Source organism: Annulohypoxylon truncatum, assembly GCF_022578515.1.
Source record: "Annulohypoxylon truncatum strain CBS 140777 unplaced genomic scaffold F4807scaffold_26, whole genome shotgun sequence".
In the NCBI taxonomy this organism is placed as follows: domain Eukaryota; kingdom Fungi; phylum Ascomycota; class Sordariomycetes; order Xylariales; family Hypoxylaceae; genus Annulohypoxylon; species Annulohypoxylon truncatum.
Genome location: NW_025953812.1, coordinates 313,845 through 339,316, shown reverse-complemented (window position 1 = coordinate 339,316; position 25,472 = coordinate 313,845). Strand labels below are relative to the sequence as shown.

Here is a 25,472-nt window from a genome sequence, read left to right as displayed (position 1 = left end):
CATATACAATTACGCTATAAAGATCCTAAAACATCATTCATCATTGGATATCAAAACTCGTGAAATAAATCCAAAAACGCCCTAAAAATTTCGTAACCCAACTGAACATGATCCTATAGTTCGCAAGGTACTTGGGTTAATGGTTCGCGACCATCCTGTTCTTTGCCATTTGGCTACCTCCGTATGGCTGGGGTGCCCCGAAGTAAACTGTATCGCCCTTGGGGAGCGACGCATATCTCCTGCGCTTCTGGCAGAAACTACGGCTGGATGTTAGCAAACTCATCGAATCAGGGGTGATGGGGATAGGGACTTACAAGATACCAACAGCAATTCCGATAAGCACGGGAACACCAACGCCGACGCTGACACCGATTATGATCCTCTTATCCACGCCGTCGACCTCGCCAAGCGGGTGCTCGGCGGAAACAGTGGAATCCCCCGATGACGTCGGCGGCGGCGGCGTGTATGATACGGGAGTCCCTGTCGTAGCATCTATGGACTTCTTATTGGTGCCGAAGGGCACCGGAGTGGCAACGCCAGTTCCCGTAGACGCAGGGAACGTCGCCTCCACACCCGAAGCCACCGACGTGACGTAAGTCATGGTACTCGTGACCTTAGTCGTAGTCTGCGACGACGCCGGACAATTAACCAACCCGGTAGTCAGGCACCCCGTCCCCGTAAACGTGACCTCCGAAGTAAGTGTCGTAGTTGTCAAGCCCTCATCAGCCCTAGCAGTAACCCCCGCCGTAGCCGCGCTAACCGTCGTCGTCGTCGTAGTCTTACCTTGGACGGCGCACACATCCGCGATCGTCGTATAGAAAATCGGAATATTCGTATTCGGGCTCGGGCCCCAGGTCTCAGCGCCGATCGCGAGCGTGGCGCCCGCCGCGGCGCCCAGCCCGAACTGGTACGTCTGCTCGACCCTCAGCGCGCAGCCATCGTCGGCGTCGTCGGAGCCGGCGGGCGCCGCCGTCACGTTCGTCGCGAACTCGGCGATGTCGGCCCAGACGCTGACGCCGACGCCCGCGCTGGCTTTCGTCGAGAAGGATAGGCTCGGGATCGCGACGCCGGGCGTCGAGAGCTCGAACCCGGCTTTTACGCCGAGGCGCAGCACGGCGTTGAGGACGCCGCCTGCGCCTTCGATTGTTACGGGCAGGAATTCGAAGTTCGCTCCGTTGCTGTAGAGCGCGGGAGTTGGTGTTAGCGTGTCGAGGTACAGGGATTTGGCTCTGGTGGATGGGGAAGAAAGGGGGAGGGGGGGGGGGGGATGGTTGCTTACAATGTGATGCTGGAGACGTTGCGTCCGAATAGGGACATGTCGAGGCCGACGCCGTCGTCTAGCTTGATGTGGATCCCGCTGCTGATGTCGATCTCTGCGTTGACGCTTAGGATCAAGTCGACTGAGAAGACGACGCCGAGGAATAAGTCATTGCCTGCGGAGATGCCGATGGGCGTGTTCGAGGAGTACAGGTTCAGGTTGTAAGTAGCCCCGGCAGATAGCACGGTGTCGATGAGCAGGTACAGCTCTAGGTCATCGAATTGGAATTGCAGATGACATTCAGGGATATCCGGCATGTCAACGTCAAAGGTGACGTTGATGGGAGGGAAGTCGAAGTCGTTTAGGTCTATGCCGTTGGCGAGGTTGTGGAGCACCGTTGGAAAGTAGTCCTCGATGGAGTCGATGACTTGGTCGGTAGTGTTTAGGACCTCGGTCATGACTTCGCTTGTGAAGTTTTGGATCGCCTGGGAAGCATTGAAACTACCATCGACTGAGAACTGCGCTATCGCATTGCCTTTGATGTAGCATGTCGTACATGTGATGTCGACGCCGGCGCTCAGCGATACATTGTTTTTCGTGCTGTCTTGAGCAGCGATGCTAAGCAAAGTTGCGCCATTCCAGCTTTTGTCCAGCGTCGTGCTGTTTTTTAATACCGTGTCTCTCTTGATACCTGCAAGAGAGCGTCGAAGCGCAAGAAGAGTGTCTGCGGTTGATGAGTCCGGGGCATTTCGCACGTCGACTGCAAGATTTGGTGATGGCGTGGCTGCCGATACGGAGCTCAGAGCCAGAGCCCAACTTAATGTGAGGAATGGATTTGTGAGAAACATTTTGTGATATTGAATCGCCGACGATCTTGAACATGCGGCAGTAACGAAGCTCGTGTCTACCTAGCTAATTATTTAAGAAAGAATCGTACACATTCTCACGGGAAATCCTCTACTCATATCTATATCGAACCATTCGGCTCCTTCAAGCTCCAGCTTCCCAACTTCGTTGGCGCACCCAGGAGGAGAAACACACCCGTGACTTATGAGGCTCCCTGCATATGTGCGTGAACGTGGCGGAGCCCGAGCTTTTAGTCCCATTTACAAAAATTGGTTACATTTGGGGGCTAGAAGCTAGGAATCGATTCCCCCAGCCTCGCGTGGAGCGCACAATGGGCTTGCCGGAAATAGTGGTATGAAACCTTGCGAAACCGTTCATCAGGGGTTTTGGGACTAACGACTGTTTCTGACACGACCCCGAACCCTTACCAACCGGATCGATATTAGGCTGGGATGATAAGAAACCAACAAACAAAAATTCCAGCTCGTGCATTCTAGCAGAAGTCCCTATATGACACTCTTAAGGGGAGCATAGATTTTGTCTTGTGCATGTTTCACAAACAGAAGTCCTGCCAACACTCGAAAGTCTCTAGCAGTCCCTAGGGCTGTAGCTTGGGTAGGTACAGGGGTTCGAGCAGCAGCAAGCTTTTCTGCTGACAGAAGTGCAAGGTAGGATTCCTTAACAGCTGCTTGATAAGGAATAAGGAGCTGACTTCAGCCGCAGACTATAAAAAGAAACACCATAGCTATCAACCCCACGCTGATCTAATGTGATGACTACAAAAAGCGCCTTACCACCTTCGCAATATAGGTCCGATGAAGAAAATCTTAGGATTTCTTTTTTTTCCCTTTCCCACGTTTGGACGCGTGGCGTACAGCGTAAGGTAGAAATGATGGGATTGATGACATCGGATTTGCCCAGAAATGTACAAATGCCCGATTGTCCACTTTCAACAATCTCTTACCAATTGCTTAGCCCTCATTCTATTATTGTCTTTAGCGACGGCGATGCGTGGTAGGCAGACAGAGGCTCTAACAAGGGGCGACTGGCCATTTGCACTATATCCCATTAGTTGGCACAAGACTGCAACTCCACCGGAACTAGTAATTGTTATTGCGAACAGTCTCCGGGGTCTACCGGCACTCTTAACATCTTAAATCTGGTGTGCTAGATCCACTTTATAGTCGTATTAAGAGCCTCAACGCTCACGAGGTCGCTCCATGAAGCAATTATCACCATGTACACTACCTGTACTGTGGAGAATTAGTCTTGCATCAACTAAGGAGATACCCGCCAACCTGCCAGAAGCAAGCCCCAGCCGTCATGTGCTGAACGCTCTGGAAACCGTCACCGGGAACATTGCAATGGACCCCAATACAATACTACAATATGGACCCAGAGAGGTAGGTATGTTACGTTGCATGGGTCGGTCCCGACGTTTGGACCATTATCATCTTGCTTTTCTCGATTTTCAGCTGCGCCGACTTCTTGATATTGAGTCCGTTCCGCCTCGCCTCCATCGGACTTCAGTACGGCTGAAACATGTGCATTCTTGTGCGATGTGAGAGACGGGTGGGGTATAGATCATCGTGAGAATTTCGCTGGTTGACAGTATCGATCGACTGTTACCTAGGTATAGAAGGAATACCTACCTATATACATGGTTTTAGTAGATGATCTGATGAGGCAGGAGTCGAATACCTTCTAAATTTAGATATATATTGGTTCTTAGAAAATATGATTTCCCATGTAATTAGTGATGGTTGCAAATATCGAGGCGACGTCTCCCAGTCGTTTGATCGCTTCCTGGGGCAATTGAATAATCAACAGAACTTGGAAGTATTGGTAGTCAGAATCCGGGTTTCCTGGGCTCGGTAAGCTGTTAACCATATCCTATGGTTTAAATAGTATCCGAATGCGCCAGTGTTTAGTTTCCAGCTATGCAACTTCGCTATTGAGATCTTGTTAGTTCGAGGGTTTTCCTCCTTCTCCATGGGCTTACAATCCCCTATATCACCCGCAAAAAGTCACTCGAACCATACGCCACCATCTACAGCAAATAATATGGGGTTAGAATGTGTGATATATAAACCTTCGCTTATACTAGATCTTAGGTAATTAAGCTTCATCTACTGTTATTAGTATCTTGACCTAATGAATCTTCTTTGAATTTAGTAGTGAGTGGCGCGAGGGTTCAATAAAGTCAAACATGACACCCTTCATGATTCTCAAATGTATGGCCTAAATTGCTAACTAGTGTTGGGTAGATGATCGGAGTCCCTGTTTAGGCGATATCCTTAAGTTAATATGAAAATTGATTTATGAGACTTGATTTAAGTTCTAATTGGCTCTCCGCATGGTATTGGTGTAAAGCCGTCTTCCTGTTTAAGAAATGTTTAGATTGAAGTGACATTGTTATGCCATCTCCAAAAGTAGGACTTCCTCCTATTGGATATTAAGCAGAATGCCGTTGGATAGAGTTGCATGGCGCAGGATAATATGCCGCCGAAGTTGTGTTCAATGTTACCACTATCAACCGCATCGACCGAGGTTAGTTGGCATTTATTCACGACGTCTACTTCAACCGTTAACAGCACGATCCGGCCGCTGGATGTCGGTCGTCTTCACCGCGATTCACGTGCGATGCCGGACTAAAAATATTGGGTTTCCAAAGTCGGTGAAGGCTTCAGACTTATCAACAAGTATGGAAAAATTCCATAATGTGGGAATTGACGTGGAATCTTGTAATCGAAGGTGCCAAAGTAAAAGTCGGGGGGCCTTTGGGAAGCAAGGAGACAAATGGCCCCTAATATCGAAAAATTCTGTCCCTGGGTAATCAAGATGGAAAGCAGCCGATTGATAACATGTATCCAATAGAATGTTGCGGACTTGTGGGTTCCCCTGTGACGATCGCCTGGAGCCGCTCCGGTCGCTTTCGTCGCCCCGGATTCCTGCACGTCGGCTCCACATCTCCTCCACATTGAGAGAACAGTCGGAGCGGCACTCGGGGCGTGTTGGTGGGTTCGTATCGAGCCGAAGGGTTCCCTATAGGCTATATTATTAAGTTCTTTTGGTAATAACCTTTCAATGGCGCCGAACGCGGAGTGCCAAATCGAAGTATACCGTGACATGTGCTTATTGTGATTGATCGTTCTTATGGTGAGATTTTCCAACTTTAATGTGCTTGAAATGGCCATCGTACTTAAATTTTTGTTAATTTCTTTCGACTCAACTTCTTCATACCTTTTTGGCGGTCACAATTGCAATCATGGCGAGCCAAGACCGTGGTGATCAATTCCAAGAAAAGCAAGGCTCGGCAATGGCCGAACCCCATGAAGACGACGGTGGATCCGTCGCTTCTTCCTTCGATGACATCCCTATCCGACGAAACGGAACCAAGGACGAGGACGGCATTGCGCAGAGATCCGACACAAGAGACGTACGTTCGACAGTCTCAGAGGAAGTAAGGAGAACCACCAGCAATGTCATCGCACACGTCGCCTCACGCATCACCACCAGGACATGGCCCGAACCACCGCCTCCGCCGGATGGAGGTATCAATGCCTGGACGCAAGTCGCAAGTAGGCAATCCTCGCAACATTCCTCATGAAGTGTCTTCTGTCTCAGACGCTCTGAGAAACAATGAGACCAAGTTCGCTAACTCGCAACAGTGGGCTGGCTGGTCATCTTCACCACATGGGGATGGGTAAATTCGTTTGGTAGCTTTCAGACCTACTACACATCCGTACTGCCACAGACTCCCTCCGCGATATCTTGGATTGGGTCTGTGCAGATATGGTTTTGCCTAGTATGCATCTCCATTAATAGAACATAGCTCAGTCGTTTTACTAACCTTATAATTAGGTCATAAGCGTCATATCTGGCCGTCTGCTCGACGCCGGTCTGTTTTTGCCGACGTTTCTGGTCGGCGCGGTCATTCAAGTTCTCGGGATGTTCTTGATGAGCATCTCAAACCAATACTGGTCTCTGATGCTGACCCAGGGCGTCCTGACGGGAATCGGAGCCGGAATCTTCTTCACCCCGTCTCTCGCCCTCGTGGCGACTTACTTCAACGAGAGACGTGGCCTCGCTGTCGGGCTTGCGACGACGGGTAACTCAGCTGGCGGAATAATCTATCCGGTCGTTGTTAGGCAGTTGATCCCCACATTAGGGTTCGCATGGACTACGAGAGTGCTAGCGTTCATCAACTTAACATGTCTTTCCATCGTGTTTGCCTTTATGCGCCCACGCCTACCGCCTAGGAAATCAGGCCCCATTATCGATTGGTCCGCGTTTCGCGAGTTGCCATATTTGGGAGTCGTGGGCGGAATATTCGCGACATCAATGTCCAACTACTTCACCTTCTATTATGTAAGTAGCACCAAACGTACCGAGGACGGTAAGGGTTTCGCTAACTTGTTAATGTAGATCGCATCTTTTGGCAGAGAATCATTGGGCCTCTCGTACTCGGCTGCCTCGATCATGGTCATCCTTATCAACGGAGCCGGAATCGTATTCCGAGTTATACCTCCCATCATCGCTGATCGCATCGGACCAATCAATGTCATGTTCCCCGTGACCTTCGCGTGGGCTCTTGTGGCGTTTTGCTGGTTGGGCGTGCACAGCGTACCAGGCTTGTACGTCTTCACGTGTTTCTACGGTATCTGTTCGGGGAGCTTCCAATGTCTCACGGCAACGACGGTTGCAAGCATCACGAAGAGACTGGACACGGTTGGAACGAGGCTGGGGATGGCTTTTAGCATTTCTTCTTTTGCCTCATTGACCGGACCACCTATTGGTGGGGCAATCCAGGCTGCCAGCGGTGGAAAATTCACAGGTGCGCAAGCGTGGGCAGCTTCGATGACTTTTATCGGGTTTTTATGCTTCGCGTTCGTGAGGTTTAATAAGGCTGGGTTGGAGCTCAAGGTGAGATGCTAGGCATGGGTAAAAATGGTATGGGTTTATGATAGGCTGGAAAATTGGAGGGATTCTACGAATAATCATTAATATATAGTCGATAATATGCGGGCAAGGACTGGTATAGGTCCTCGGCTTCATCTGGCTACCTAGGTACCAGGTAAGCAAACTGACAGCCCTGGATACTTTACCCCTTCAAGTAGGAGAAATAAAGAGCGATCAGGACAAGGTTGACGTCGATGATCGTAGATGATCTTGGAAATTTTGGCCTAGTGCTAGTCCAATAAAAATCGTGGTACAGGAGATAATTGTCAGATAAAACCAATGCAGGCGATTAAAAGATCGAAGAGGTTTCTAGTATTACATGTACTTTTATCAATGTGTTCCACGCCGTATCACGTGATTTCAGAGAATCTTAGATGGTTCGGAAGAGAAAACACGTGACCATCAGAATTTGTGTCCAGGATTTCGACAATAATTTTTCCGAGGAGATAATTTATCAACCTATTCCTAGGACTTTACATTATGAACGCTTCCGACTTTGCAAGCAAATACAATCGTGGTCTGAAGTAGAGTTGGAAAACGCGTGAGGGATCTATAGGACTGTTTAATGGCAGCAGGTTTTCATCCAATAGGGATGAATGGTCCCGAAGCATGAATGGTGTAGCGGTAACATTCAACCCTTCCAAGGTTGAGCTCGGGGTTCGACTCCCCGTTCATGCATTACTTTTTCGCCTTTTTTATTATCACTTCCCACTTAACGTCTGTCTAATCCTGAAATGGTAAAACTTCTATGCGGTAAGCAGGACGGCGTCTGAAAAAGTACGGCCGTATGTAGGATATTTATTACCTAACTTGTACTGTGCCTAGTGCCAGGAAGATCCACTCTTTTTATCTAACGCTTACTAAGCGTACCGAGCTGACGATCATTGAAACGAATAAAAGCAGCACGTTGATATCTACTATTTAAATCCCTCGAATGAGAAGAGAGGAATGAAAACATTGGTAAAGGGGACCAGCAAGCGCTGTTTGCCAGATTGAACATGTTGATCACCTCGCCAGATCACCCTCTTTGTTGCAGTAAGATCACTACGTGTGGCTTGCTGTTCGACACGGAACAGCTACGAGGCGCACATGCAGGTAGCCCAGAAGACTTTATATTGGACGCTAGCACATTTCTACCCTTTTTGTTCTTGGAGCCACCTCCAATAGTTCATGTTGTGCTATACGTACCACCGTTTTCGTACTTCCCAAGAAATCAATAGCGAAGAGGTAAGATTCCATATGTGAGGCAAGACTAATAACAGTGTTACATACCTCTTAACTGCGTACTTGTGTATAGATAGGTACATAGGTAGGTAGGTAACCACCATATAAATTATTAAATTCTGAGACAGGACATATATATAACGACTACCTACTACGGATACTGCCTTCTGCCCTATTAAAATATTAACAGACTTTGAGCTATATTCCACCGCTTCTTTTATTTCTGATTACGTGTGTGCACCATTATGGCTTATTACTAATTACCTATCTCATATAAAACAAGTCATGAGCTGGAGCGCATCATCGCCATTATCATAACTTCCTATGGTTGTTACCAAATGAAGTTCTTTAATAAGATTTCATTTGAAAGTACCTAGTCTAGAACACGAACTTGCTAGCACGGGTCTACCTAAAACACCTTTCAAATTATTAAGACGTTTCAGTATGTTAAAATATAAACCAATAGCCCGTTATATTGTTCACACTTACACAAGTATAGTTTAATTAATAGCACACCGTCGACAAAAATATAGTAGGTCTCGCTTAGTGTAAGTTAGGTATATACCCTTTTCATGATAACTCGCATAGTGGCGCTCACTATTCTCCCCTCAATTCTCGATGAAGATTCGGGAGACTCTGAGAAAACCCCAGTTCGCTAGGTAGTATAGGTAGTCGATAAGCTTACCTGGGTTGATTTTTGACCCTTTTGCTAACTCCTTCCGGTATATCTGGATTCGAGCTGCTGACTTGGACTCCTCTCTGAGTCTCGGGGCAAATCTCACCGGAGTATGCCCAGAGCTTCACATATTTTTACCTTAATTATCGAGTCGTCATCAACAAGCCAAACCTAGAACAATGTCAAAATCATATGACTACCGCGGTAATGCTATGTTCTACGCCTCACCTATGCTTCAGAACCTATAGTTTAGTTGTATTTGACATTCCAATTGAGATTAGTTTTATTAGATCGCCTAGCATCCTGTCTCATGCATGATACTAAAAGTCCGCCACTCAGCCAAGATGTTACCCCAACGGGTGCTTAATCATGGCCATTGTGTCGCCAAACCGGGAGGCACTGTCATACATGCGGGGAAATACGGCTTCTTTCACCGTGATAGGTAGTACATTACAAGGGACGACTAGAACATAGCGATTTGAGTCGGGTATATAAACAAATACATGTACCGTGTGTACATAATCCAATATCCTACGTTCTATCACTTATGACATTTCGGATATTCCCATAAATCATTATGGGCCTATATAAAAAGCTGGCTGCAGATCTTGAGGAGGTGGACGTCATTATTGCGGGAGGTAAGAAATAGCGACCTCGTTTCATCAAACATACATTGATTAGTGATCTTATGAAGGGGGAACCGCTGGGTGTATTATAGCCGGACGCCTGGCCGAAGCTGATCCGGAACTGTCAATCCTTGTGGTCGAGGGCGGGCCAGATAACTACAATAATCCCATGATCACAACACCGGGTTTCTACTACTCACACCTCCAGCCAAACTCTGATAACACAATTTTCTACAAGGCGGCCAAATCTAAGTATACTGGTAATGCAGAGAGGATCGTCCCCCAGGGAGGTACACTCGGTGGGGGCTCATCTATCAACTTCATGATGTAAGACGAACACACGTATCTAGGCCGAGAGAGGTCAAAACAATATTTCAAGGTTAACAAATCTATTCTTGACAAGGTACACGCGAGCTCAACGCGATGATTACGACTCATGGAAAACTCCTGGTTGGAGTGCAGACGAGTTATGGCCATATCTAAAAAAGGTAATTGGTTATGCTTCCCTACTTACGGAACCTAGAGGACTACTAATGCCATTCCTCGTTGAAGTTTGAAAACTATCACGGTCCAGGGGACCCGGAACATCACGGCTTTGATGGTCCAATCCAGGTTTCCGCTGGCCCGTTTCGTAGTAAGCGGGTAGAAGATGAGTGGCTCCGCGCCGCTGAGAAGTTCGGGTACCCTGAGATAACAGACCTGCAGAACTTGGATACCAACAACGGCTTCCAGCGTTGGCTTCGTTACATGAGCCCCGAAGGCAAACGCTCAGATACCGCCCACGCATATATACATCCCAAGCTACGCGATGGGAAGCACCCTAACCTGCATGTATTGGTAGAGTCAAAGGTAGTGCGAGTGCTGTTCGATGAGGACAAGCGAGCTTGTGGGGTCGAGTTCACGCCCAACCCTAAATTCCAGGTCCAGATGAGCTTCGCGACACCTCACCCAAAGCAGACCGTCAGAGCGCGGAAGCTCGTTGTGGTATCATGTGGTGCTTGTGGTACGCCGTCCGTATTACAACGATCTGGGGTCGGTCCTAAAGATGTACTTGATCGTGCTGGGGTTCCCATTGTCGAAGAGCTCCCAGGCGTCGGTAACAACTATCAAGATCATAACTTGATAGCTTACCTATACGAATCGTCTCTGGATCCTATTGAAACGGCTGATGCTATCATCTCGGGCCGGCTTTCTTACGAAGATGCCGTGGCTCAGAATCATCCACATCTCAGGTGGAACTTCATAGATCTTTCCTCCAAACTCCGACCGACGGAGGCTGAAGTAGCGGCTATGGGACCTGAGTTCCAAGCCATGTGGGAAAAGGACTTCAAGGACCACCCTAATAGACCACTCATGCTGATGGTCGTGAGTGCTGGGTTGGTACCAAACCTTTCGGGAAATGAGTCCATGACGCTGACCCAATTTTTCTTAGCATACTAGGTGATACTTCTGGCGTGGATCCTGGACAGTACATCTCCCTCGCGCCGTATACCGCATACCCATTCTCGCGCGGGCATCTTCACATCACGGGGCCCGACATCGAGGACCCTCTAGACTTCGACCTCGGATTTTTCGGCGACGCAAACGACATAGACCTCAAGAAGCAGGTCTGGGCGTATAAGAAGGGCCGCGAGATTCTGCGGCGGACAGGCATATATAGGGGCGAGGTGCCGGGTCGTCACCCCCGGTTCCCGGAAGGTTCCAAGGCGGGTGTTCTCAGAGAGTGGAGCGCGCCAGTTGAAGGTTGCGAGATGCAGGACCTGGAGTACTCGGCCGAAGACGACGCGGCCATCGAGCAGTATCTTCGCGAGAATATCCAAACTACGTGGCATTCCCTGGGCACGGCTAAGATGGCACCGCGCGAGGAGATGGGCGTCGTGGATAAAGACCTCAACGTGTACGGGGTGCGGGGACTTAAGGTGGCAGACTTGAGCATCCCGCCGGAGAACGTCGCCGCGAATCCTAACAACACGGCGTTGATGATCGGCGAGAAAGCTGCCGATATTATTGCGAGGGAGCTCGGACTTGTTATTGGATGATATACGAATTATCAGGTACTTACCATTCAGATGCGGATTTTGAGATCGAGTATAGTACTGGAATTAGTTATCCATGTTACCTAATACCAAACATGTTCGTATTTATTCCAAAACCTGTGCTCGGTTCCTAATCATGTCGTTGTCTATGGGCAGTTGGGAATACTAAGATGAAGATAATTGTCTTGGCAATATTCTGACCGAGTAGTTGTTTGTCACACAGTCTGTGGGTGCCAGATCTCTAGCATAGTGAGCGGAATGATCTATTAAGTAAAAGAGAGCTTTGCTCCTATAGAATGGCGTGCTAGATATACCCACGCTCAGCTGAGGTAATCAAGGGCTAATCCCTATAGGGATGGATTACCTAATTGCCCTGTGACATTGTTTAATTTGAGCGTCACTGTATACATTTACAATGATACCGGTAAGACCCGATCCCCTAGATCCCTGCGAGGTGAGGTTGCATTGCTGAGATCCTTCGTAGGGCTGCTCTATCTAAAATTCGCGGATGCAAACAACGTTCGTGTATACCTAGGTACATATGACTTAAAAATGGAGCGAGCCGCTGGAGAGAGACAGTATGGTGAAATTCTTTAACCAACAAGATAATTACACGCAGAGTTCCCGTGTCGGTGTTTGGCCTTCTGAAAATGGCATCCCAGGCCCATGATTTTTGGAACCCAAGACACCCCCGATAATAAGTACCTTTTTTGCGGAGTATATGTACTTTTTAAAGTCTACTCTACATATTCACTACGTGCGATGCGCATCACCACAGCGGGCGGCGCAGCACTGGATCCGGGACTTCTGCTACCAACAGTCCAGAGAACGTGACGCAAAAAAAGCTGGAAGAATGAAAAAACCAAAATGCATTTAGACGTGGCTTCTCTGCTGCATTCGTGTTTCAATCAGGTAGTTTTCAAATCCAAGTCGAGTCATGTTTTATTCCTGCAGACAGTGTCATCTTTGTAGCGCCAATTACGGCATAGCTGGCATTTTAAGCACCCATATCGCGCTGTGTCACTCACCCAAGATCAGTCATGGAGCTCCGTCGAGGTCCCCCCCAAATAGACTACGATCTATTAGGAAGAGTACAAGAAGAGCTTGCGGGATGGGAGGGGCAGGGAGCTCAGCCGTTACTTACGTCGGAGGAACTCCAAAATATCTGGGACCGAGGCAATGGAAGACGTCCTCTTCCGCCAAACCGTGCTGACAATACCAAGGTGAATATTGCTGATGGTACACGACGATGGATCGCCTTCTGCGAAGCATTGCCGGGCAAACCCGAGTGGAAGGCCCTTCTCAAGACACTGAGTTGGGAGAACAGGGGTCTCCCTGAAGCATTCGCGCGGTATTTGATGAGAAGAGACAAATCCAGAATCATGGCGCTGAGTACGATTCGACAATATTTGCGACAGCTATACATGATTTACCGCAAATACACGGATAAAGATCTCGACAAGAGGCTTCGAGACCACCTCCTTACCGTGGTCAAGCTCGAACATACACGTTTATTTGGACTTCGTATAGAGCCGAAGCATAAAAAAGTTCTCGATCCCTCCGGATTCACATATCTCGCGTACTTCCGTTGGGTCCGAGATTGGAGGACAAGCTTTAGGATCGGCCTCGACCGGCTCGATGATTCCCTCATTCGCGACTTTCTTATGTGGACGGGCTGTCGTCGGCACGAGTTGGTGTATGCCCAATCACCGAACAAGAAGACGAAGATCAAGGAATATGACGAAGAGTCCGATGCTTACACCGATGTGGACGAACCAGACCCCTACATTTCACCACGCATCAAGAAATGCTGGGTGTGTGACGGGGTGGATGAGAGGGCAGAGGCGCAACGCAAAGTTCTTTGCTGGGAAGACATTGATCTCTGGATCCTGCACGACCCGATGCGTGATGGTAGCCGAGATCGTCTTGCGATGCAAATCCTTCTACGTTTCCATAAAGGTCACAACAAGGAGATGGTACCTACGTGGTTCCCTTTCGTTGAAGAAAAGCTCCCCCTTCTCTGCCCAATCTCCAAGCTACTCGCCAAGGCTATATCTGAGGGAGTTGTCGATTTGGCTGGCTACGACACACGTGCCGAGCCTTACTTTAATACTAAGATTGGTATGCCCGCCGTACACATACCTTGGAAGAAGCAGTTTTGGCACAAACCTGTCTTCCGGGCAACTGTCGAGTCTTTTGAGGGCCCTGTGAAGTCAGACGAGCCGCTTAAGGCGAAAAGGTTTGATGACAATTCAGAGCAACTTGGGAAGGCAGCAGGCTTCCCTGACCGGTTTCAATCATACATTTATCGGCGAGGAAATTTGGAAATCATGGATAGTAAGTTTCCCCTGCGATAATCCGACAACCTCTAACGTGGGACCAGAGAACTACCGTGAATCAATTCGGGATCAAGGAGCACGCCACCGTCCCCATAGCGCTGTGTATCAGAGGCACTATGCCAATGCCATGAGGAATGCTATGTCTCAGGATGCCGGCTTGGGCCGCGGCACTGAGTCTCCCTACCTGGACATACTCAATCATCTCGGCATGCAATATGATGAGAATGCGCCAATGGGGGTGTCCGATGAAGAAATGCGCATCATAGGGCCAGACAGCACGACCCGCCAACTAGAAAGAGAATGGTCAGACCTAGAAGCAGAGCTGCAAGCTCGATATGGAAAGTCTACCAAGGCTACCGGCGATGACCGGAAAATGCGCGAGCAGAAAGCGAGAATCCTGAAGACAGCAAGACAAAAGCATCGCAGAAACGTGGGAAATCTCCTTCGAAAGAGCTATTTCAGGAAGAGGAATAACACAGAGCTGGACAGACAGTTGTGTGGCATCCATCAACCCCAGCAGCGGTTGCAGAAGATCATCTTTAGCCTGCCAGAACGGAATCTCCTGGCTGCAATCCTCGGCGACTTAGACGAAGATCTCCCTGAAGTTGGGATCGTACAGAGAAAGGTCGATGCGATCAATGCTTGGATCAACTACGCCTGGAAAATCGAGCCAAGGGAGCCTGGTATCTCGCAGAACCAAGGGGTCCTACGAATGCCGCTGACGGAGATCGCGAATCCAACCGAATCATCCAAAGTCGCGCTGGAGCATTCGAAGGATAGCCAGACTATGAAAACGAAGCCACGCTATGTATCAATGATACAAACTCCAATAAGCTCAAGCGAGTCGAGTTCGAGCCAAGGAATAGTTCAAGATCCCACGACATCGCGTAGTGAAGTTGGCATAACACGAGTGCCCATGTTCAACTTGAGTGGAATGGATTCATCCCTGGTGGAACAACTATCTACGTCTAAGCCATACAAGTGTTTCTTCTGTTCGAATCGCTTTACGAGGAATCCGAATATGTGGAATTGCGAAGACCGACATCTCAAAAGACGCACCACAACCGTCGTACCCTGTCCCGACCCTAGCTGCAAAGCAAAAGGAGTAGTGCTGGAGAATGAGTTGCAATTCAGAAACCATGCAGCACTGATTCACAACCATGTCATGAGACTTGTCGTGGCAGATGAATAATGTGATCATCTAGAGGCTTATCCTGAGCGCACTCCCGGCAAGTCTTTGACCTATCCCTATCAGGTGTGTTGTATGGAATTTATAAGGTGGCTGGAAGCTTACGTCCTGTATCATGGGGGATATACATGTACTATTTATTATCCTCTACCTGCTCTTAGTAACTTCACCTTCTAATGTATACCTACTTAATCGTCACGAGCTTTCCCACGGGGTCTGGTATCGGAGATCGGTCTTGCCAGAGACCGCATAGCTGGCTCTTAGACAAGGAGCAGACGAAGAAGAGTTTCATGTATGTATAGGTGGGTACCGCGTCCCTAGTAAGGAGTAGTTTAGAGCCCTTCGCGCAACAACATCGTCATTTCCCTACCCCTTAGGTCTGCACCGTGACAGACGAGACGGTGTTAGCGTATATGCGGGTGGCACGATAGTCAGGTATTTCTACATAATGGTATGAATGCTTTCCTCTACGTCGCTCGTAGTCATTCTAAGCTATGTGCAATCAGCTGGGTACCTACCTGATAGCTAAACTGTGCGAACCCGGCGATCAGGTAGCCTCCATATGATATGGATCAAAATCGAGACCGGGCAACAGCTTCCTAGCGCAGTTAGGGGCCTGGCAAATTGATTGTTATCCCGTTACTGCTGCAGCGATACAGCAGGTTAAAGAGGCTCGGAGTCCTCCTATTATTCTTAATCGTCGTGGAATAGTCCTGGATTAGTAGGTAACTACCTACCTAGTAGAGAGCTGTACCTGGCAGCCTGGTTGGTCTTTGGCTAACCCCAACGGCGCTCTCTCATCATCAGGCCCCCGGGACCACCGCTCACGAACAGCGAGCTTCGTCCTTAAGAGAGATTACGGATGCGCCGATTTCTGCTTCCTCTGTAGCGAGTGGTTTACCGGTGAGGAGGCCTGGGAACGCCACCTCCAGAGCCATATTGATAGCAAAAGCACCCCGTCTAGGTGTGATCCGGTCGTGTTCCGGTATGCCACTGCTTGTGCCGGATACTGTCCCGTCCACCTGGAAATAAGGACTTGCCGGCATCTCAGAGGTTACAACAGTTTATCTATCAGCCAGCCTGGGAAAGGCATATCACCCACTGCATATCACAATATCTGAAAAATGTCCAGCCGGCAGGCGTCACACCGTGTCCTCTACCATGCAGCGCATCACTTTTCACAGAGGAGGAATTATGGCATCATCTCGGCGATGTACATAGTGTCAACAGGTCCCAGATTCCGAAGAAACGCAAGAGGTGCCCTTACAGCGATGACGGGAAGATAATGGCTCTTCCCGAGTGGCGAAAAAGGTAATTTGCTACAAGACGCCGCCGGGTCAGCTCGGACGTCGCCGCCCATTCAAGGATAAGAAAACAATCGCAGCTGTAGGGGATAGGGAACCCTTGATAAGTACCTACCTATGTATTAGTCGTTTTTTACTTGCGCTCTCGCAATTCAATATATTGTCTACCAGAAGGCGGAGGCGAGTGATTTGATGACGTTCTTCATACCTTGCGGCTAACTAGCAACTATGAGTAGGTAGCGAAGGATCACTATCTATTTCTTGATCCTGGCTTCTAGTCTCCTGGTTCTGATTTCTCGGGACTATTGTATATTCCAATAATCATTTGAATCTCTGGTGGTGTAGGTTCCAGATAATTGAAAAAATTACTTCCGTATAAATTGATCAAGTCCACGTTCTAATGTCACTTCATTTAAATTATGCTAGGTGGACATTTTCGGACATTTCATCTAAAGAGCGTTGTTATCCGGGCAGCCCCCAACGGAGTATAGCTATCACATGGTATGATATATCTTAAAGACGGAAAAAATCGCGTATGTTCTTTACAAATCTAATGACTAGGTACAAACCGCCTCTTCCTGGACACCAACTCGCGCCACATCGGGTACGTACTTGTTAAGGTAGCTTGAGATGTCTCCACGAGCTCTCCTTCGATGTTCAGATACCCCTCTAATGCCTGGTTTCTGGGCTAGCTTGCCCGTTGTGATATACTTTGCACTGCCAAGAGTTAAACCACCATTCCAAGTATCCAGTCCAATGAATATCTAGGAGCATTAACCGACTCCTATCTGATTGACCCCTATCCACACGACAATGATGGATGCTAGCTACGTAGGGATATTTGTCAGGAGCCGAAAATCCCAGAGTCATCTTTTCCGATGAATTGACTTGAATGCTGTCCTGGAGGAGGTCAAGTCGAACCTCTCCAACAGACCATTGATGACCATCAGCGTAACGGAATAGAAGTCCGATTATGGCCGATACATCTGCTCTGCTCATACAACACGGCGTAACTTCAACCACATCTTCTAAAGAGGCTCTCGAAAAAAAGTAACATGTAAATGATAGAGAGTTTGGGGGAGGTGAGAATGGGATTAGGCCGACAGCATTCTTACGTAAAATCGGCGGAGATGTTTCCAAGCCTAGTTCGGAGATACCCTCAGAAGAATATCGGAAGAACAACCGACTAGGTGCATGCTCCAGTGTTTGTACATGTCCCCAAGAATATGTTGGATGACCAACATGAAGGTATGGCCCCGCCGTCATGATCCGTCCTCTGTTGGTTCGGAACTTCCTGGGAGTTAGGTGGATGACGTAGGATAAATTGGGAATATGGGATCACTCACTACCAAGCCAGTCCCATCAAGGAAGTTGTGGCGTCGTATCCATATGTCCTCGAGAAATTCGCCGTGTTGTAGAGGCATATATAACCAGACTCCATCTGCGCAGGGTGGATGGTCATAGAATGATAGGTTCTCTCCATGAATATGAGCGTGGATATACTTGATATTACCGTCTAAGAAGACCGAGTAGCCAGTGATGTGTAACTCGTTACACCTAAGTAAAGCCATCCTCGACCTAGCTTTGTTGGAGATGCACAATGGCTTTAAAAGGTCATAGAACAAATCATGGCTGGGCTTCCTTATTGTAGAAAAACTGATCTGTGTCGTCGGGGGGAGAGGAATCTCCCACATACATCTACTGACAGGGGACAACTCGTGTACTGGTTCGGCCCAGCCGACGTCGCGGAGTTTGATACCCTGGCGGACCATGATACGTTATTAGCTCAATGCAAAGAGAAGAGAAGCAAAACGAGACGCACGTCGAATTTACCAAGAACCTTTGGTTTTATGGAAGCGGTCTGTGAGATGGTCCACCAGACGCCGAACGACGGAGTGGCAGGAGGAACTTCCTCACAGGAAGAGAAGCAAATCTGCCTGACCCCTAAGTGATCCTCGGACACGTACATACAATCGACTCGCCTCGTCAGGTCTGGGACGAACATCACCTCGTATCCGGGACTAGGACTATTGGCTAGGTCGGAGATATATTTTATACCCTCGAACTCTGTAAAACGAACCCACACTTCCGCTGAAACATCCACACAGATGTCAGCAGATTGTCGCGGAAGCGGAGTCCAGTATCTCGCTGCGTTCGCCACTGCATACTCGCGAAGTAGGAGCTTGGCGATCTCTTCGTGCAATTCAGGTGGGAGGGGTTTGAACAAAACCAAGCGAGAGCTTAGGTCGGAATTAAGCCATGCCACACGTCGCTTTATTTCCCCCATGGGAGGTTCATATGCGTAAGAAGTCGCCAAAGCGATCTTGTAGCGCTCCTGACCGGCGATTCCAACACATTCAGGATGGCACACGACGCGCAGTATTTCGCTCGATACGGTTTCATATTGGGATATCTCAGAAACTTTCCCATCCTCGGTTACTGTTGCTGTATCAGATGCCGCAGCTTCAATGTTAGACATAGCTATTTACCAGTGACGGTGTTCTCATCATGGGAGATTCGAAATTGGCAAAGGTGGCACAGACTTGTCCATGGGGGTGTTATTCTCATGGCCAACATTGGATGCGAAAATACCTAGGTACCTACCCAGGTACCTGCAGAGTATGTAATGGAGAGTTGGGGGGAGTAACCTTCTGGCTAGGTAGACAAACTATATCCTGCATGAAGAGAACCAAAAAGCAGTGAGAAAGGTCAGTACTATTGGGATACAGTAGGTAATGTGAATCTTAATTATAGAGATTTACTGTTTCAATAGTAGTGCATTTCAATACCTAGTGTGGCTCAGGTCCGGGTGCGCGGTCTCTGACTGGCTGGAATGCTTATCGATAAGCCACTACCACCGGAAACCGGGATACAACCTATGCCGCCTGTTCGCACTCGAATAACTTTCCTTCAACATACTCTCAAACAATATAAATAGAATCGAGGAAGATGACGCGCCAGCGGCTGGACAGATAACAGAGCCTCTGCACAGAGCTCTTGAGGACCTCAGGATCGCCGTAGAGCGATGGCTCCAACTGGGGGCCGTCCGTCGGGTTAGCAGGCTGCAGCCAGCAAGGAAACGATAGATATAAGAAGACAGGGCAAGACAGGATCGATTACCTTGATGAGCACCACCCGGTGTTCCTCCGCCAGCGTGACTGCGGAAGACGTCTTGCCCACACCACTGGGCCCGCTTGAGTTTCTCTGTTAGCCTCTGCGAAATGGGGAAGAAAGGGGTCTTTTTGGGCTGGCTTTGCTTACTACAGCACCACGGTGCGGCCGTTGCCATACGAGGCCAGCACGGAGGTGGGCTCGGTCTCTCGCGGCACGAGGGCAGCTCTTGCGAATGCCGAGATGAAGGTTCTTGATTGCTCGGAGATGATGACGTCGTTCTCGAGCGAAGCCTCCGTGTCCCACTCGATGTCGGTGATATTGCTGACGGCAACATGGGCTACGGTTCTGGTTAGCGAGAAGAGTGGGACGGGAAGGAAAAGTAGATAGGACACGTACCGAATTTCTGGGTAGTGACGAGGAAAGCATATGTCGTCCCACAGCAAACTAGATAGTTGTCATAGCTGAGCCCTTCCCATGTCAAGTCGTCTGTACCGACCTTCACGTCAGGAATGGATTCCGAAGGTCGGTACTTCATGAAACTGGACGGGTCGATCACGATGCGCCGAGCCCGCTCGTTTGGCATCGTGTCCAAGTCAATAATAATAAAGTCATTGCGGGCTAAGTAGAAGGCCTTGCCGCGGTATTGTTTCTGGCAAAACTCGTGCCCGTCCTTCCAAAAAGAAGCAAATCTGCGTCCTGAATCGATGACGGCCGTACGGGCCTTGTCAGAGTCGGGATGGTACGACAAGGGATAGGCCTCGAGCGCATCGATATCTTTCTCCCCAGAAAAGAAGGAGATGTCGAGCACCTTGTTGGAGTAGCCGACCTTGCCGTCGGGGTCGCAATTGATGTAGGTCGTCCGAAGATTGGCGTAAACGCCGTGCAAATGGAGTAGACGGGGGTGCCGGGCTCGAAAAGCAGCCAAAGGAATTCCCAACGAATCTTGCGTTGAGCGACAAGTGCTTCAAAGTCATGCATGACCCGCTTGCGGTACATATCGGCCCAATAAACGAGGAGGTTGAGGCTTGTCGGAACTTTCTCGGCCGTTTTCGCATACTCTATTAGCTTCGGTATCTGGCGGAAGAGTTTTCTCATGTCGAACTGTCATTTCCGGTCTCGGGCCAGCACCGACAAGTACCAGCAGAGGCTGACGGGGCGGATTGGAAGGGTCTGGGTTTAGTTACCAAGATTCTTGACAGGTGTGGCTTGATTTCGAGCTCGGGAACGTCTCGGAAGGCGTCTGCCACGCCCGCTATCACAGCTGGGCTCCTCACGTCCAAGAAGATGAGTGGCGCGAGAGACTGGTGGTCTCGGCCTTGTTTCCAGAAGTCAGGTCAGCCGGCAGACAAACAAAGACGCGAAAAGAGAGAACGGACCGGCTCTTGATCGAATGAAGAAGGGCTTAGATGCAGACTGCGCCTGACGTCGCTTGTTAGAGTCTTCTTTGACTATCTGGTACGAGTTGTCCTTTATATTGAACCTATAGGAACCATGTCAACCCCAACCCTCGTGCGATGGTTCGTATCATGGCATTGCATTTCCATAACCTTAAGCCTTTCGAGCCAAGCATCCATGTCTTGAGTCGACATCTTCTGAGACTTGGACCCCTCGTCGTCGCTGGACCCCTCGAGATCCTCATTGTGCCTTCTCTTTAGACTTTCCAGGCGCTGCTGGATGGCGGCGATATCTTCCTGTACGCGGAAACCGTCTAGGCAGCCGCCATCGTCTACTTTGTCCGGAACAGTACCGTCATTGACAGTGACGACATTCTCCTGCTGCCCAGCACTAGTGGCCATCGTTGTAAAGCGGACAAGGGAAGAGGAAATTCTGCTATCTTGCTCTCGTTCTGCGCCGCAAGTGAATGAGCTGGGCGGCAAAGCTAGTTAGCATTTAAAGAATGGGCTAGGTCCCGTTCGAGCTCCGTCACGTTCGGTGCTTGGCGTCTGATTTCGCGCGACGAGGTAGACGTGTACTACCACTGACCAGCCCCCGGGCACGCCGGCGTCAGCCATGATTCGCTCACTACAGCTGGTTACCAAGCCAGCTCGTTGTTTTAAGCCAGGGGGCTTGGCTTCGCTGAGGCCTGTTTCTCCAAGTCAAGCTGTTACCAGCAAAGGGGGGTGGCGTCCACGGCATAGAACTCCTTGGCCCAATTCGAGTTTGGCCAAGAAAGCCTACAAGGGTAGCAAAAACAACGTGAAGGAACGTGACTGCCAATCAATGATTTGTGCTCACCTAATGGGCCATCTTATCAGGCGTTGTTGACCGTACTTTACGCGCCCAGATGACGAGGATGCCACACCGAAGAGACCGGGAATAAGCAGGCTGGCCTGCAGATAAGGGACAGCCAGGGGCACCGAAGGCAAGGCAGGTCTGACCAACGGTGGCCAGGGATGCTCAAGGAGGGCGAGGTGTCTCAAGGGGCAACGGAGGAACAGGAAGGGTAGAGGAAAGGGAACAAAACAGAATGCAATGCTACAATACCCGCTCTGAGCTGGTTTCTGTCCATCCCGGTTTCGGTTCTCTCCTTTACGTTCGTGTCAATCCACACTTTTGGAGCTCGGATCCCACCACCAAGTGGCAGAGGTTCCGCCGAAGCACAAGGCTGCGAAGGGGACTTTTGATTATCGTACTCCTGGCCAACGGTGACCTGAGTCGTTAGACTTGCTAAGGAAAAACATATCGATGAACAGGACTTTTTCAAGCTTAAGTTTTCTGTTGTTGTGTCGGTTTTTCCTCGTATTTCGTTTGGATTGCGGTTATCTTTGCTCTGGTTGGCGCTCGAGTCTGCCACTCCTTAAGTTCGGCTGGGATTCAGGTTTACGCTGGCATATCGTTAGGCCGCACGAGGAGGTCTCGTGATCGGTTCGGAGCGGTAGTGTTGCAGTATGGCTGTGGGTTGCTGGTGCCCGAGGAAGGGCTGGAACGATTAAGCGGTGGGGATAGAGGCTGGGTGAGTGGATGATTCTGGGATGCGATGGGCTACTTGAGAGATTCTGATCAACGATGGGTAGCAGCGGCAAGGATGGGAATAGCACCAATTGGAAGACGAACTCAGGGACGAATAGCAAAACTTACAGGTGCATAATCTTGCTCCCACTCAAACGGCTCACAATCCTCCCACGAAAAGGACAAACGTCTCTTAGACTTCGGCCCCGGCATCAATAGGACAAAATAATGTGTTCAGTGGGCGACGGCAAGGCTCACATAACAAGCTATTTTATTAAATTAATCATAAATATTGTGTTTTAGCGATTTTATATAGAAAAATGGGTAGCACGAACCCGGGGTGCGCGTGTGACGATAGTTCAACTTATGTGGTAATATTATTTCCTTCGTTGACTTGCAAATGTCCAACTTAATCTCTATCATCCGGTATTATGAAATAAGGTGAAGTTGTATTCAACTTTGACGCCTAAGTTGGTTATTCCCGTCATGCGTAGTGGTTACACTCGGGATCAAAAAGACGGACTGTTGTTCGCATAGATTGCGGGATTGACTCGGAAGGAAACCCGGAAAGGCTTTCCAGACCAGGTAGTATGTCTCCATCATAATTATAATATACCTATCCAACATGAATTAGGTTTGATGTATCATTAAAGGAATTACAGGTCGCCGACCGCGCGCGACCAATGATTTGCCAATAATTTCTGGCCACATTGATCCGAGGCCAACAAAGTGATATTGGCGTCCCGTTCTGGCGAAAAGATCTCTCGCTTGATTTTCAAGCATGTCTGATCGAGCAGAAGCTGCCCGCCTGCTCTCCAACTCACTCATCGAGTAGTAAATTATCATATCTGTATATCCTGGGGAGAGATATTGTTGAGAAGCAGCGAGAGCTTTCTGCCAGCCTTCCAGAGCGTAATCTAACTGTCCATCCATGTGGTGGATTGTAGCTATACCAATCAAGATCGAGAGATGATCCATTCGGCTGAAATAGGAAGCAGCTTTAAACCCACTGAGTAGCTCCTGGAACATTGTGCGAGTGACTTGCAGCGAGCGCCAATCCAACGGTTGATCTTGGACATGACACTGCATACATTTTAGCAGATAAGCGTGAGCCAACGCGATCCTGACTCGAACAATGCCCCCTCTGCCCGTCACCTGCGTGCTTAGTAGACGAATAGTTTCATCACACCTGCCTAGCTCGCATAGGAGAGCGCCAATAATTGGCAACGTCCGATCATCCGGTGGCATGGTTTCGATGAGAGCATAAGCTTCTTGGAAACGACCTGTGAACCGCAAAATCCTGGCACGCATTAATATCACCTCCCTCCCCTGTATTGCTCCCAACGTTGACACGCAGCCCTGCCACGAAGGATCAAAACCTGCAAGATACTCCAACGCTGATGCTAGCGTAGAGAGACTGACGCATTCGCGAGCATTCAAGATAGCTACATCCGCGGAAAGCGCGCGAGATCGATGATCTACTGTTGGTATAACAATACGACTCACTTTTTGACTCCTTTCCTGGTAGATGAGAGATAGAGATGACTTTCTTACATCAATCGCTGCTGTTAGAAATGAGTTTTCAGAGAAAGAGTGTTTTAGGACACTAGACGCTTCCATGACGATAGAGATTGCTTTGAGTTTCCAGGGCTTGTCCCGGAAATACGAAGCGGATAGGCATACCTCGATGAACTGCTCGAGGCACTGCCTCTCGACAGCAAGCGACCCAAGTGGCACATGCTTCAAGTAAGAAAAGACAGTCTCAAGCGGGGGCTGCAAGATTTTGCACATTTCTATGTAACTAAGGAATGTCAGTACATTCGAGATTAATAAAAGCAAATGATACCTATGACTGCCTAAGCACATACCTTGTAGGCTCAAGGGGGCGGTGCTTGGGAAAAGCATGCGCCAGGATACGTACAGCTTCAGCGATCCAACGGGGGTCCTCAAATTCCAACCGGAGGAATTCGGAAATGCGCATATCAAGGTCAATAGTGGTGGGGGATATTCGTATGAATCCAACATATTCTAGATCACGGAGAGCGTCCGTAAACTTCCGCTCATCAGATACGGATTTGATCATATGGGCTTTGCTTTCAACAGGTTCCCCGTTAGCGCCCCAGGACAGGGAAGACATCCACAGACGGCGAAACAGGGCTTGAGGTACGTTTGACGTGCCGAGACATCGTAAGATACAGGCTAAGTTCTGTGCATTGGGTCGTAGCCTTTCGAATATGCGGACAAGCCAACTGCTTATGGACGGGTTGCATGGAAAGGTGCTTGACCGCATGATCAGTTGGAGCTTGGATTCATCAGTCGCCCTATTCAGGAGGTAGTCTAGGGTATCGCGGTGACTTGGCTTGCGGTGTGCGTCGATAGTAGCGTAAAACATGCCAACTAAGGCAAGGGGACCACCACGATGAAGCGCCAACAGGATGAGGTCAGCCCTAGGTGTCTGCTGGGCACGACTATCGAGCGTCCGCGAAAGAACGTAACCTCTTGCGTATCTATCCTGGTCACCTTGAAAAGTTCGGAGCGCTTCACGGACCTCCCCTTCGGCTCGTAGAAACTCCAAGGAGTCGGGAAGAATGCGGTAGCAGTGAGCTAGTGCATCCGCGAGCAATCCACGAATAGTATACGGTTGTTGCTGCAAAGCGTTCTCGAAATCTACAATCTCCCCATCACCGTCGACACAGGCCAGCCGCATAGTGCCAATGTTTCCCACTCGTAGCTGAGGTATAAATGGATACCTAGGTGCACATGTACTCGGGTACTCGAAACAACGGACGTACGTGAGAAAATGAAACACCAAGGCAGTTAGTTGTAAGATGGAAGAGCGGGGATAACCGAGGTTGCAATTTAAAATCCCCGGTCATTCTGCTTAGGTACGGGCTAGTACCTAATACGCTTATCGCCCGCCCGGTACCCTATCATCCCGGTCTCCCCTGC

At 49.1% G+C, this 25,472-nt stretch overlaps 7 protein-coding genes and 1 non-coding gene across 8 annotated transcripts; 4 read left to right on the top strand and 4 right to left on the bottom strand.

The window, feature by feature from the left end:
• Positions 1 to 71: 71 nt before the first annotated feature.
• Positions 72 to 2,491, bottom strand: F4807DRAFT_173895 (uncharacterized protein). The gene is made up of 3 exons (XM_047993497.1): positions 1,280 to 2,491; positions 315 to 1,178; positions 72 to 257 (listed from the first exon to the last, which is right to left on the bottom strand). The coding sequence occupies exons 1-3, from the start codon at positions 2,104 to 2,106 to the stop codon at positions 137 to 139; spliced, it is 1,812 nt and encodes a 603-aa protein (XP_047852190.1). The 5' UTR covers positions 2,107 to 2,491; the 3' UTR covers positions 72 to 136.
• A 2,881-nt stretch (positions 2,492 to 5,372) lies between these two features.
• Positions 5,373 to 7,187, top strand: F4807DRAFT_469180 (MFS general substrate transporter; the record flags this gene model as incomplete). The annotated part of the gene is made up of 4 exons (XM_048002684.1): positions 5,373 to 5,685; positions 5,776 to 5,912; positions 5,969 to 6,475; positions 6,533 to 7,187. The coding sequence occupies 4 exons, from the start codon at positions 5,373 to 5,375 to the stop codon at positions 7,040 to 7,042; spliced, it is 1,467 nt and encodes a 488-aa protein (XP_047852189.1). The 3' UTR covers positions 7,043 to 7,187.
• A 486-nt stretch (positions 7,188 to 7,673) lies between these two features.
• On the top strand, positions 7,674 to 7,744 carry F4807DRAFT_t109. Its single transcript has one exon. It is a non-coding gene; the product is annotated as a tRNA-Gly (tRNA).
• A 1,502-nt stretch (positions 7,745 to 9,246) lies between these two features.
• F4807DRAFT_434107 (GMC oxidoreductase) lies at positions 9,247 to 11,836 on the top strand. The gene is made up of 5 exons (XM_047998765.1): positions 9,247 to 9,604; positions 9,661 to 9,919; positions 9,996 to 10,080; positions 10,145 to 10,968; positions 11,025 to 11,836. The coding sequence occupies exons 1-5, from the start codon at positions 9,544 to 9,546 to the stop codon at positions 11,629 to 11,631; spliced, it is 1,836 nt and encodes a 611-aa protein (XP_047852188.1). The 5' UTR covers positions 9,247 to 9,543; the 3' UTR covers positions 11,632 to 11,836.
• Positions 11,837 to 12,565: 729 nt separating this feature from the next.
• F4807DRAFT_173788 (uncharacterized protein) lies at positions 12,566 to 15,344 on the top strand. The gene is made up of 2 exons (XM_047993496.1): positions 12,566 to 13,965; positions 14,012 to 15,344. The coding sequence occupies exons 1-2, from the start codon at positions 12,669 to 12,671 to the stop codon at positions 15,157 to 15,159; spliced, it is 2,445 nt and encodes an 814-aa protein (XP_047852187.1). The 5' UTR covers positions 12,566 to 12,668; the 3' UTR covers positions 15,160 to 15,344.
• Positions 15,345 to 16,971: 1,627 nt separating this feature from the next.
• On the bottom strand, positions 16,972 to 19,183 carry F4807DRAFT_434099 (uncharacterized protein). Its single transcript, XM_047998764.1, has 4 exons — positions 18,950 to 19,183; positions 18,283 to 18,899; positions 17,807 to 18,220; positions 16,972 to 17,750 (listed from the first exon to the last, which is right to left on the bottom strand). Exons 1-4 carry the CDS (start codon positions 19,035 to 19,037, stop codon positions 17,130 to 17,132), a joined length of 1,740 nt encoding a protein of 579 aa, XP_047852186.1. The 5' UTR covers positions 19,038 to 19,183; the 3' UTR covers positions 16,972 to 17,129.
• Positions 19,184 to 19,381: 198 nt separating this feature from the next.
• Positions 19,382 to 21,370, bottom strand: F4807DRAFT_462468 (uncharacterized protein; the record flags this gene model as incomplete). Its single annotated transcript, XM_048001829.1, has 7 exons — positions 19,382 to 19,522; positions 19,581 to 19,653; positions 19,722 to 19,911; positions 19,971 to 20,516; positions 20,677 to 20,889; positions 20,951 to 21,041; positions 21,122 to 21,370. 7 exons carry the CDS (start codon positions 21,368 to 21,370, stop codon positions 19,382 to 19,384), a joined length of 1,503 nt encoding a protein of 500 aa, XP_047852185.1.
• Positions 21,371 to 22,947: 1,577 nt separating this feature from the next.
• Positions 22,948 to 25,351, bottom strand: F4807DRAFT_173722 (uncharacterized protein). The gene is made up of 2 exons (XM_047993495.1): positions 24,392 to 25,351; positions 22,948 to 24,324 (listed from the first exon to the last, which is right to left on the bottom strand). The coding sequence occupies exons 1-2, from the start codon at positions 25,228 to 25,230 to the stop codon at positions 23,154 to 23,156; spliced, it is 2,010 nt and encodes a 669-aa protein (XP_047852184.1). The 5' UTR covers positions 25,231 to 25,351; the 3' UTR covers positions 22,948 to 23,153.
• Positions 25,352 to 25,472: the final 121 nt, after the last annotated feature.

What these genes read in the sequence shown, in the direction of transcription:
- F4807DRAFT_173895 (XM_047993497.1), bottom strand. Translation starts at nt 2,106, where the DNA reads ATGTTTCTCACAAATCCATTCCTCACATTAAGTTGGGCTCTGGCTCTG. An exon ending in AACGTCTCCAGCATCACATT is followed by an intron (nt 1,179 to 1,279) that starts GTAAGCAACCAT and finishes CGCGCTCTACAG; the next exon opens with CAACGGAGCGAACTTCGAAT. An exon ending in GGAATTGCTGTTGGTATCTT is followed by an intron (nt 258 to 314) that starts GTAAGTCCCTAT and finishes ATCCAGCCGTAG; the next exon opens with TTTCTGCCAGAAGCGCAGGA.
- F4807DRAFT_434107 (XM_047998765.1), top strand. Translation starts at nt 9,544, where the DNA reads ATGGGCCTATATAAAAAGCTGGCTGCAGATCTTGAGGAGGTGGACGTC. An exon ending in TCATCTATCAACTTCATGAT is followed by an intron (nt 9,920 to 9,995) that starts GTAAGACGAACA and finishes ATTCTTGACAAG; the next exon opens with GTACACGCGAGCTCAACGCG. An exon ending in CTGATGGTCGTGAGTGCTGG is followed by an intron (nt 10,969 to 11,024) that starts GTTGGTACCAAA and finishes AATTTTTCTTAG; the next exon opens with CATACTAGGTGATACTTCTG.
- F4807DRAFT_173788 (XM_047993496.1), top strand. Translation starts at nt 12,669, where the DNA reads ATGGAGCTCCGTCGAGGTCCCCCCCAAATAGACTACGATCTATTAGGA. An exon ending in AAATTTGGAAATCATGGATA is followed by an intron (nt 13,966 to 14,011) that starts GTAAGTTTCCCC and finishes ACGTGGGACCAG; the next exon opens with AGAACTACCGTGAATCAATT.
- F4807DRAFT_434099 (XM_047998764.1), bottom strand. Translation starts at nt 19,037, where the DNA reads ATGTTGGCCATGAGAATAACACCCCCATGGACAAGTCTGTGCCACCTT. An exon ending in AGGTTCTTGGTAAATTCGAC is followed by an intron (nt 18,221 to 18,282) that starts GTGCGTCTCGTT and finishes ATGGTCCGCCAG; the next exon opens with GGTATCAAACTCCGCGACGT. An exon ending in TTGATGGGACTGGCTTGGTA is followed by an intron (nt 17,751 to 17,806) that starts GTGAGTGATCCC and finishes ACTCCCAGGAAG; the next exon opens with TTCCGAACCAACAGAGGACG.
- F4807DRAFT_173722 (XM_047993495.1), bottom strand. Translation starts at nt 25,230, where the DNA reads ATGCGGCTGGCCTGTGTCGACGGTGATGGGGAGATTGTAGATTTCGAG. An exon ending in CGCCCCCTTGAGCCTACAAG is followed by an intron (nt 24,325 to 24,391) that starts GTATGTGCTTAG and finishes GACATTCCTTAG; the next exon opens with TTACATAGAAATGTGCAAAA.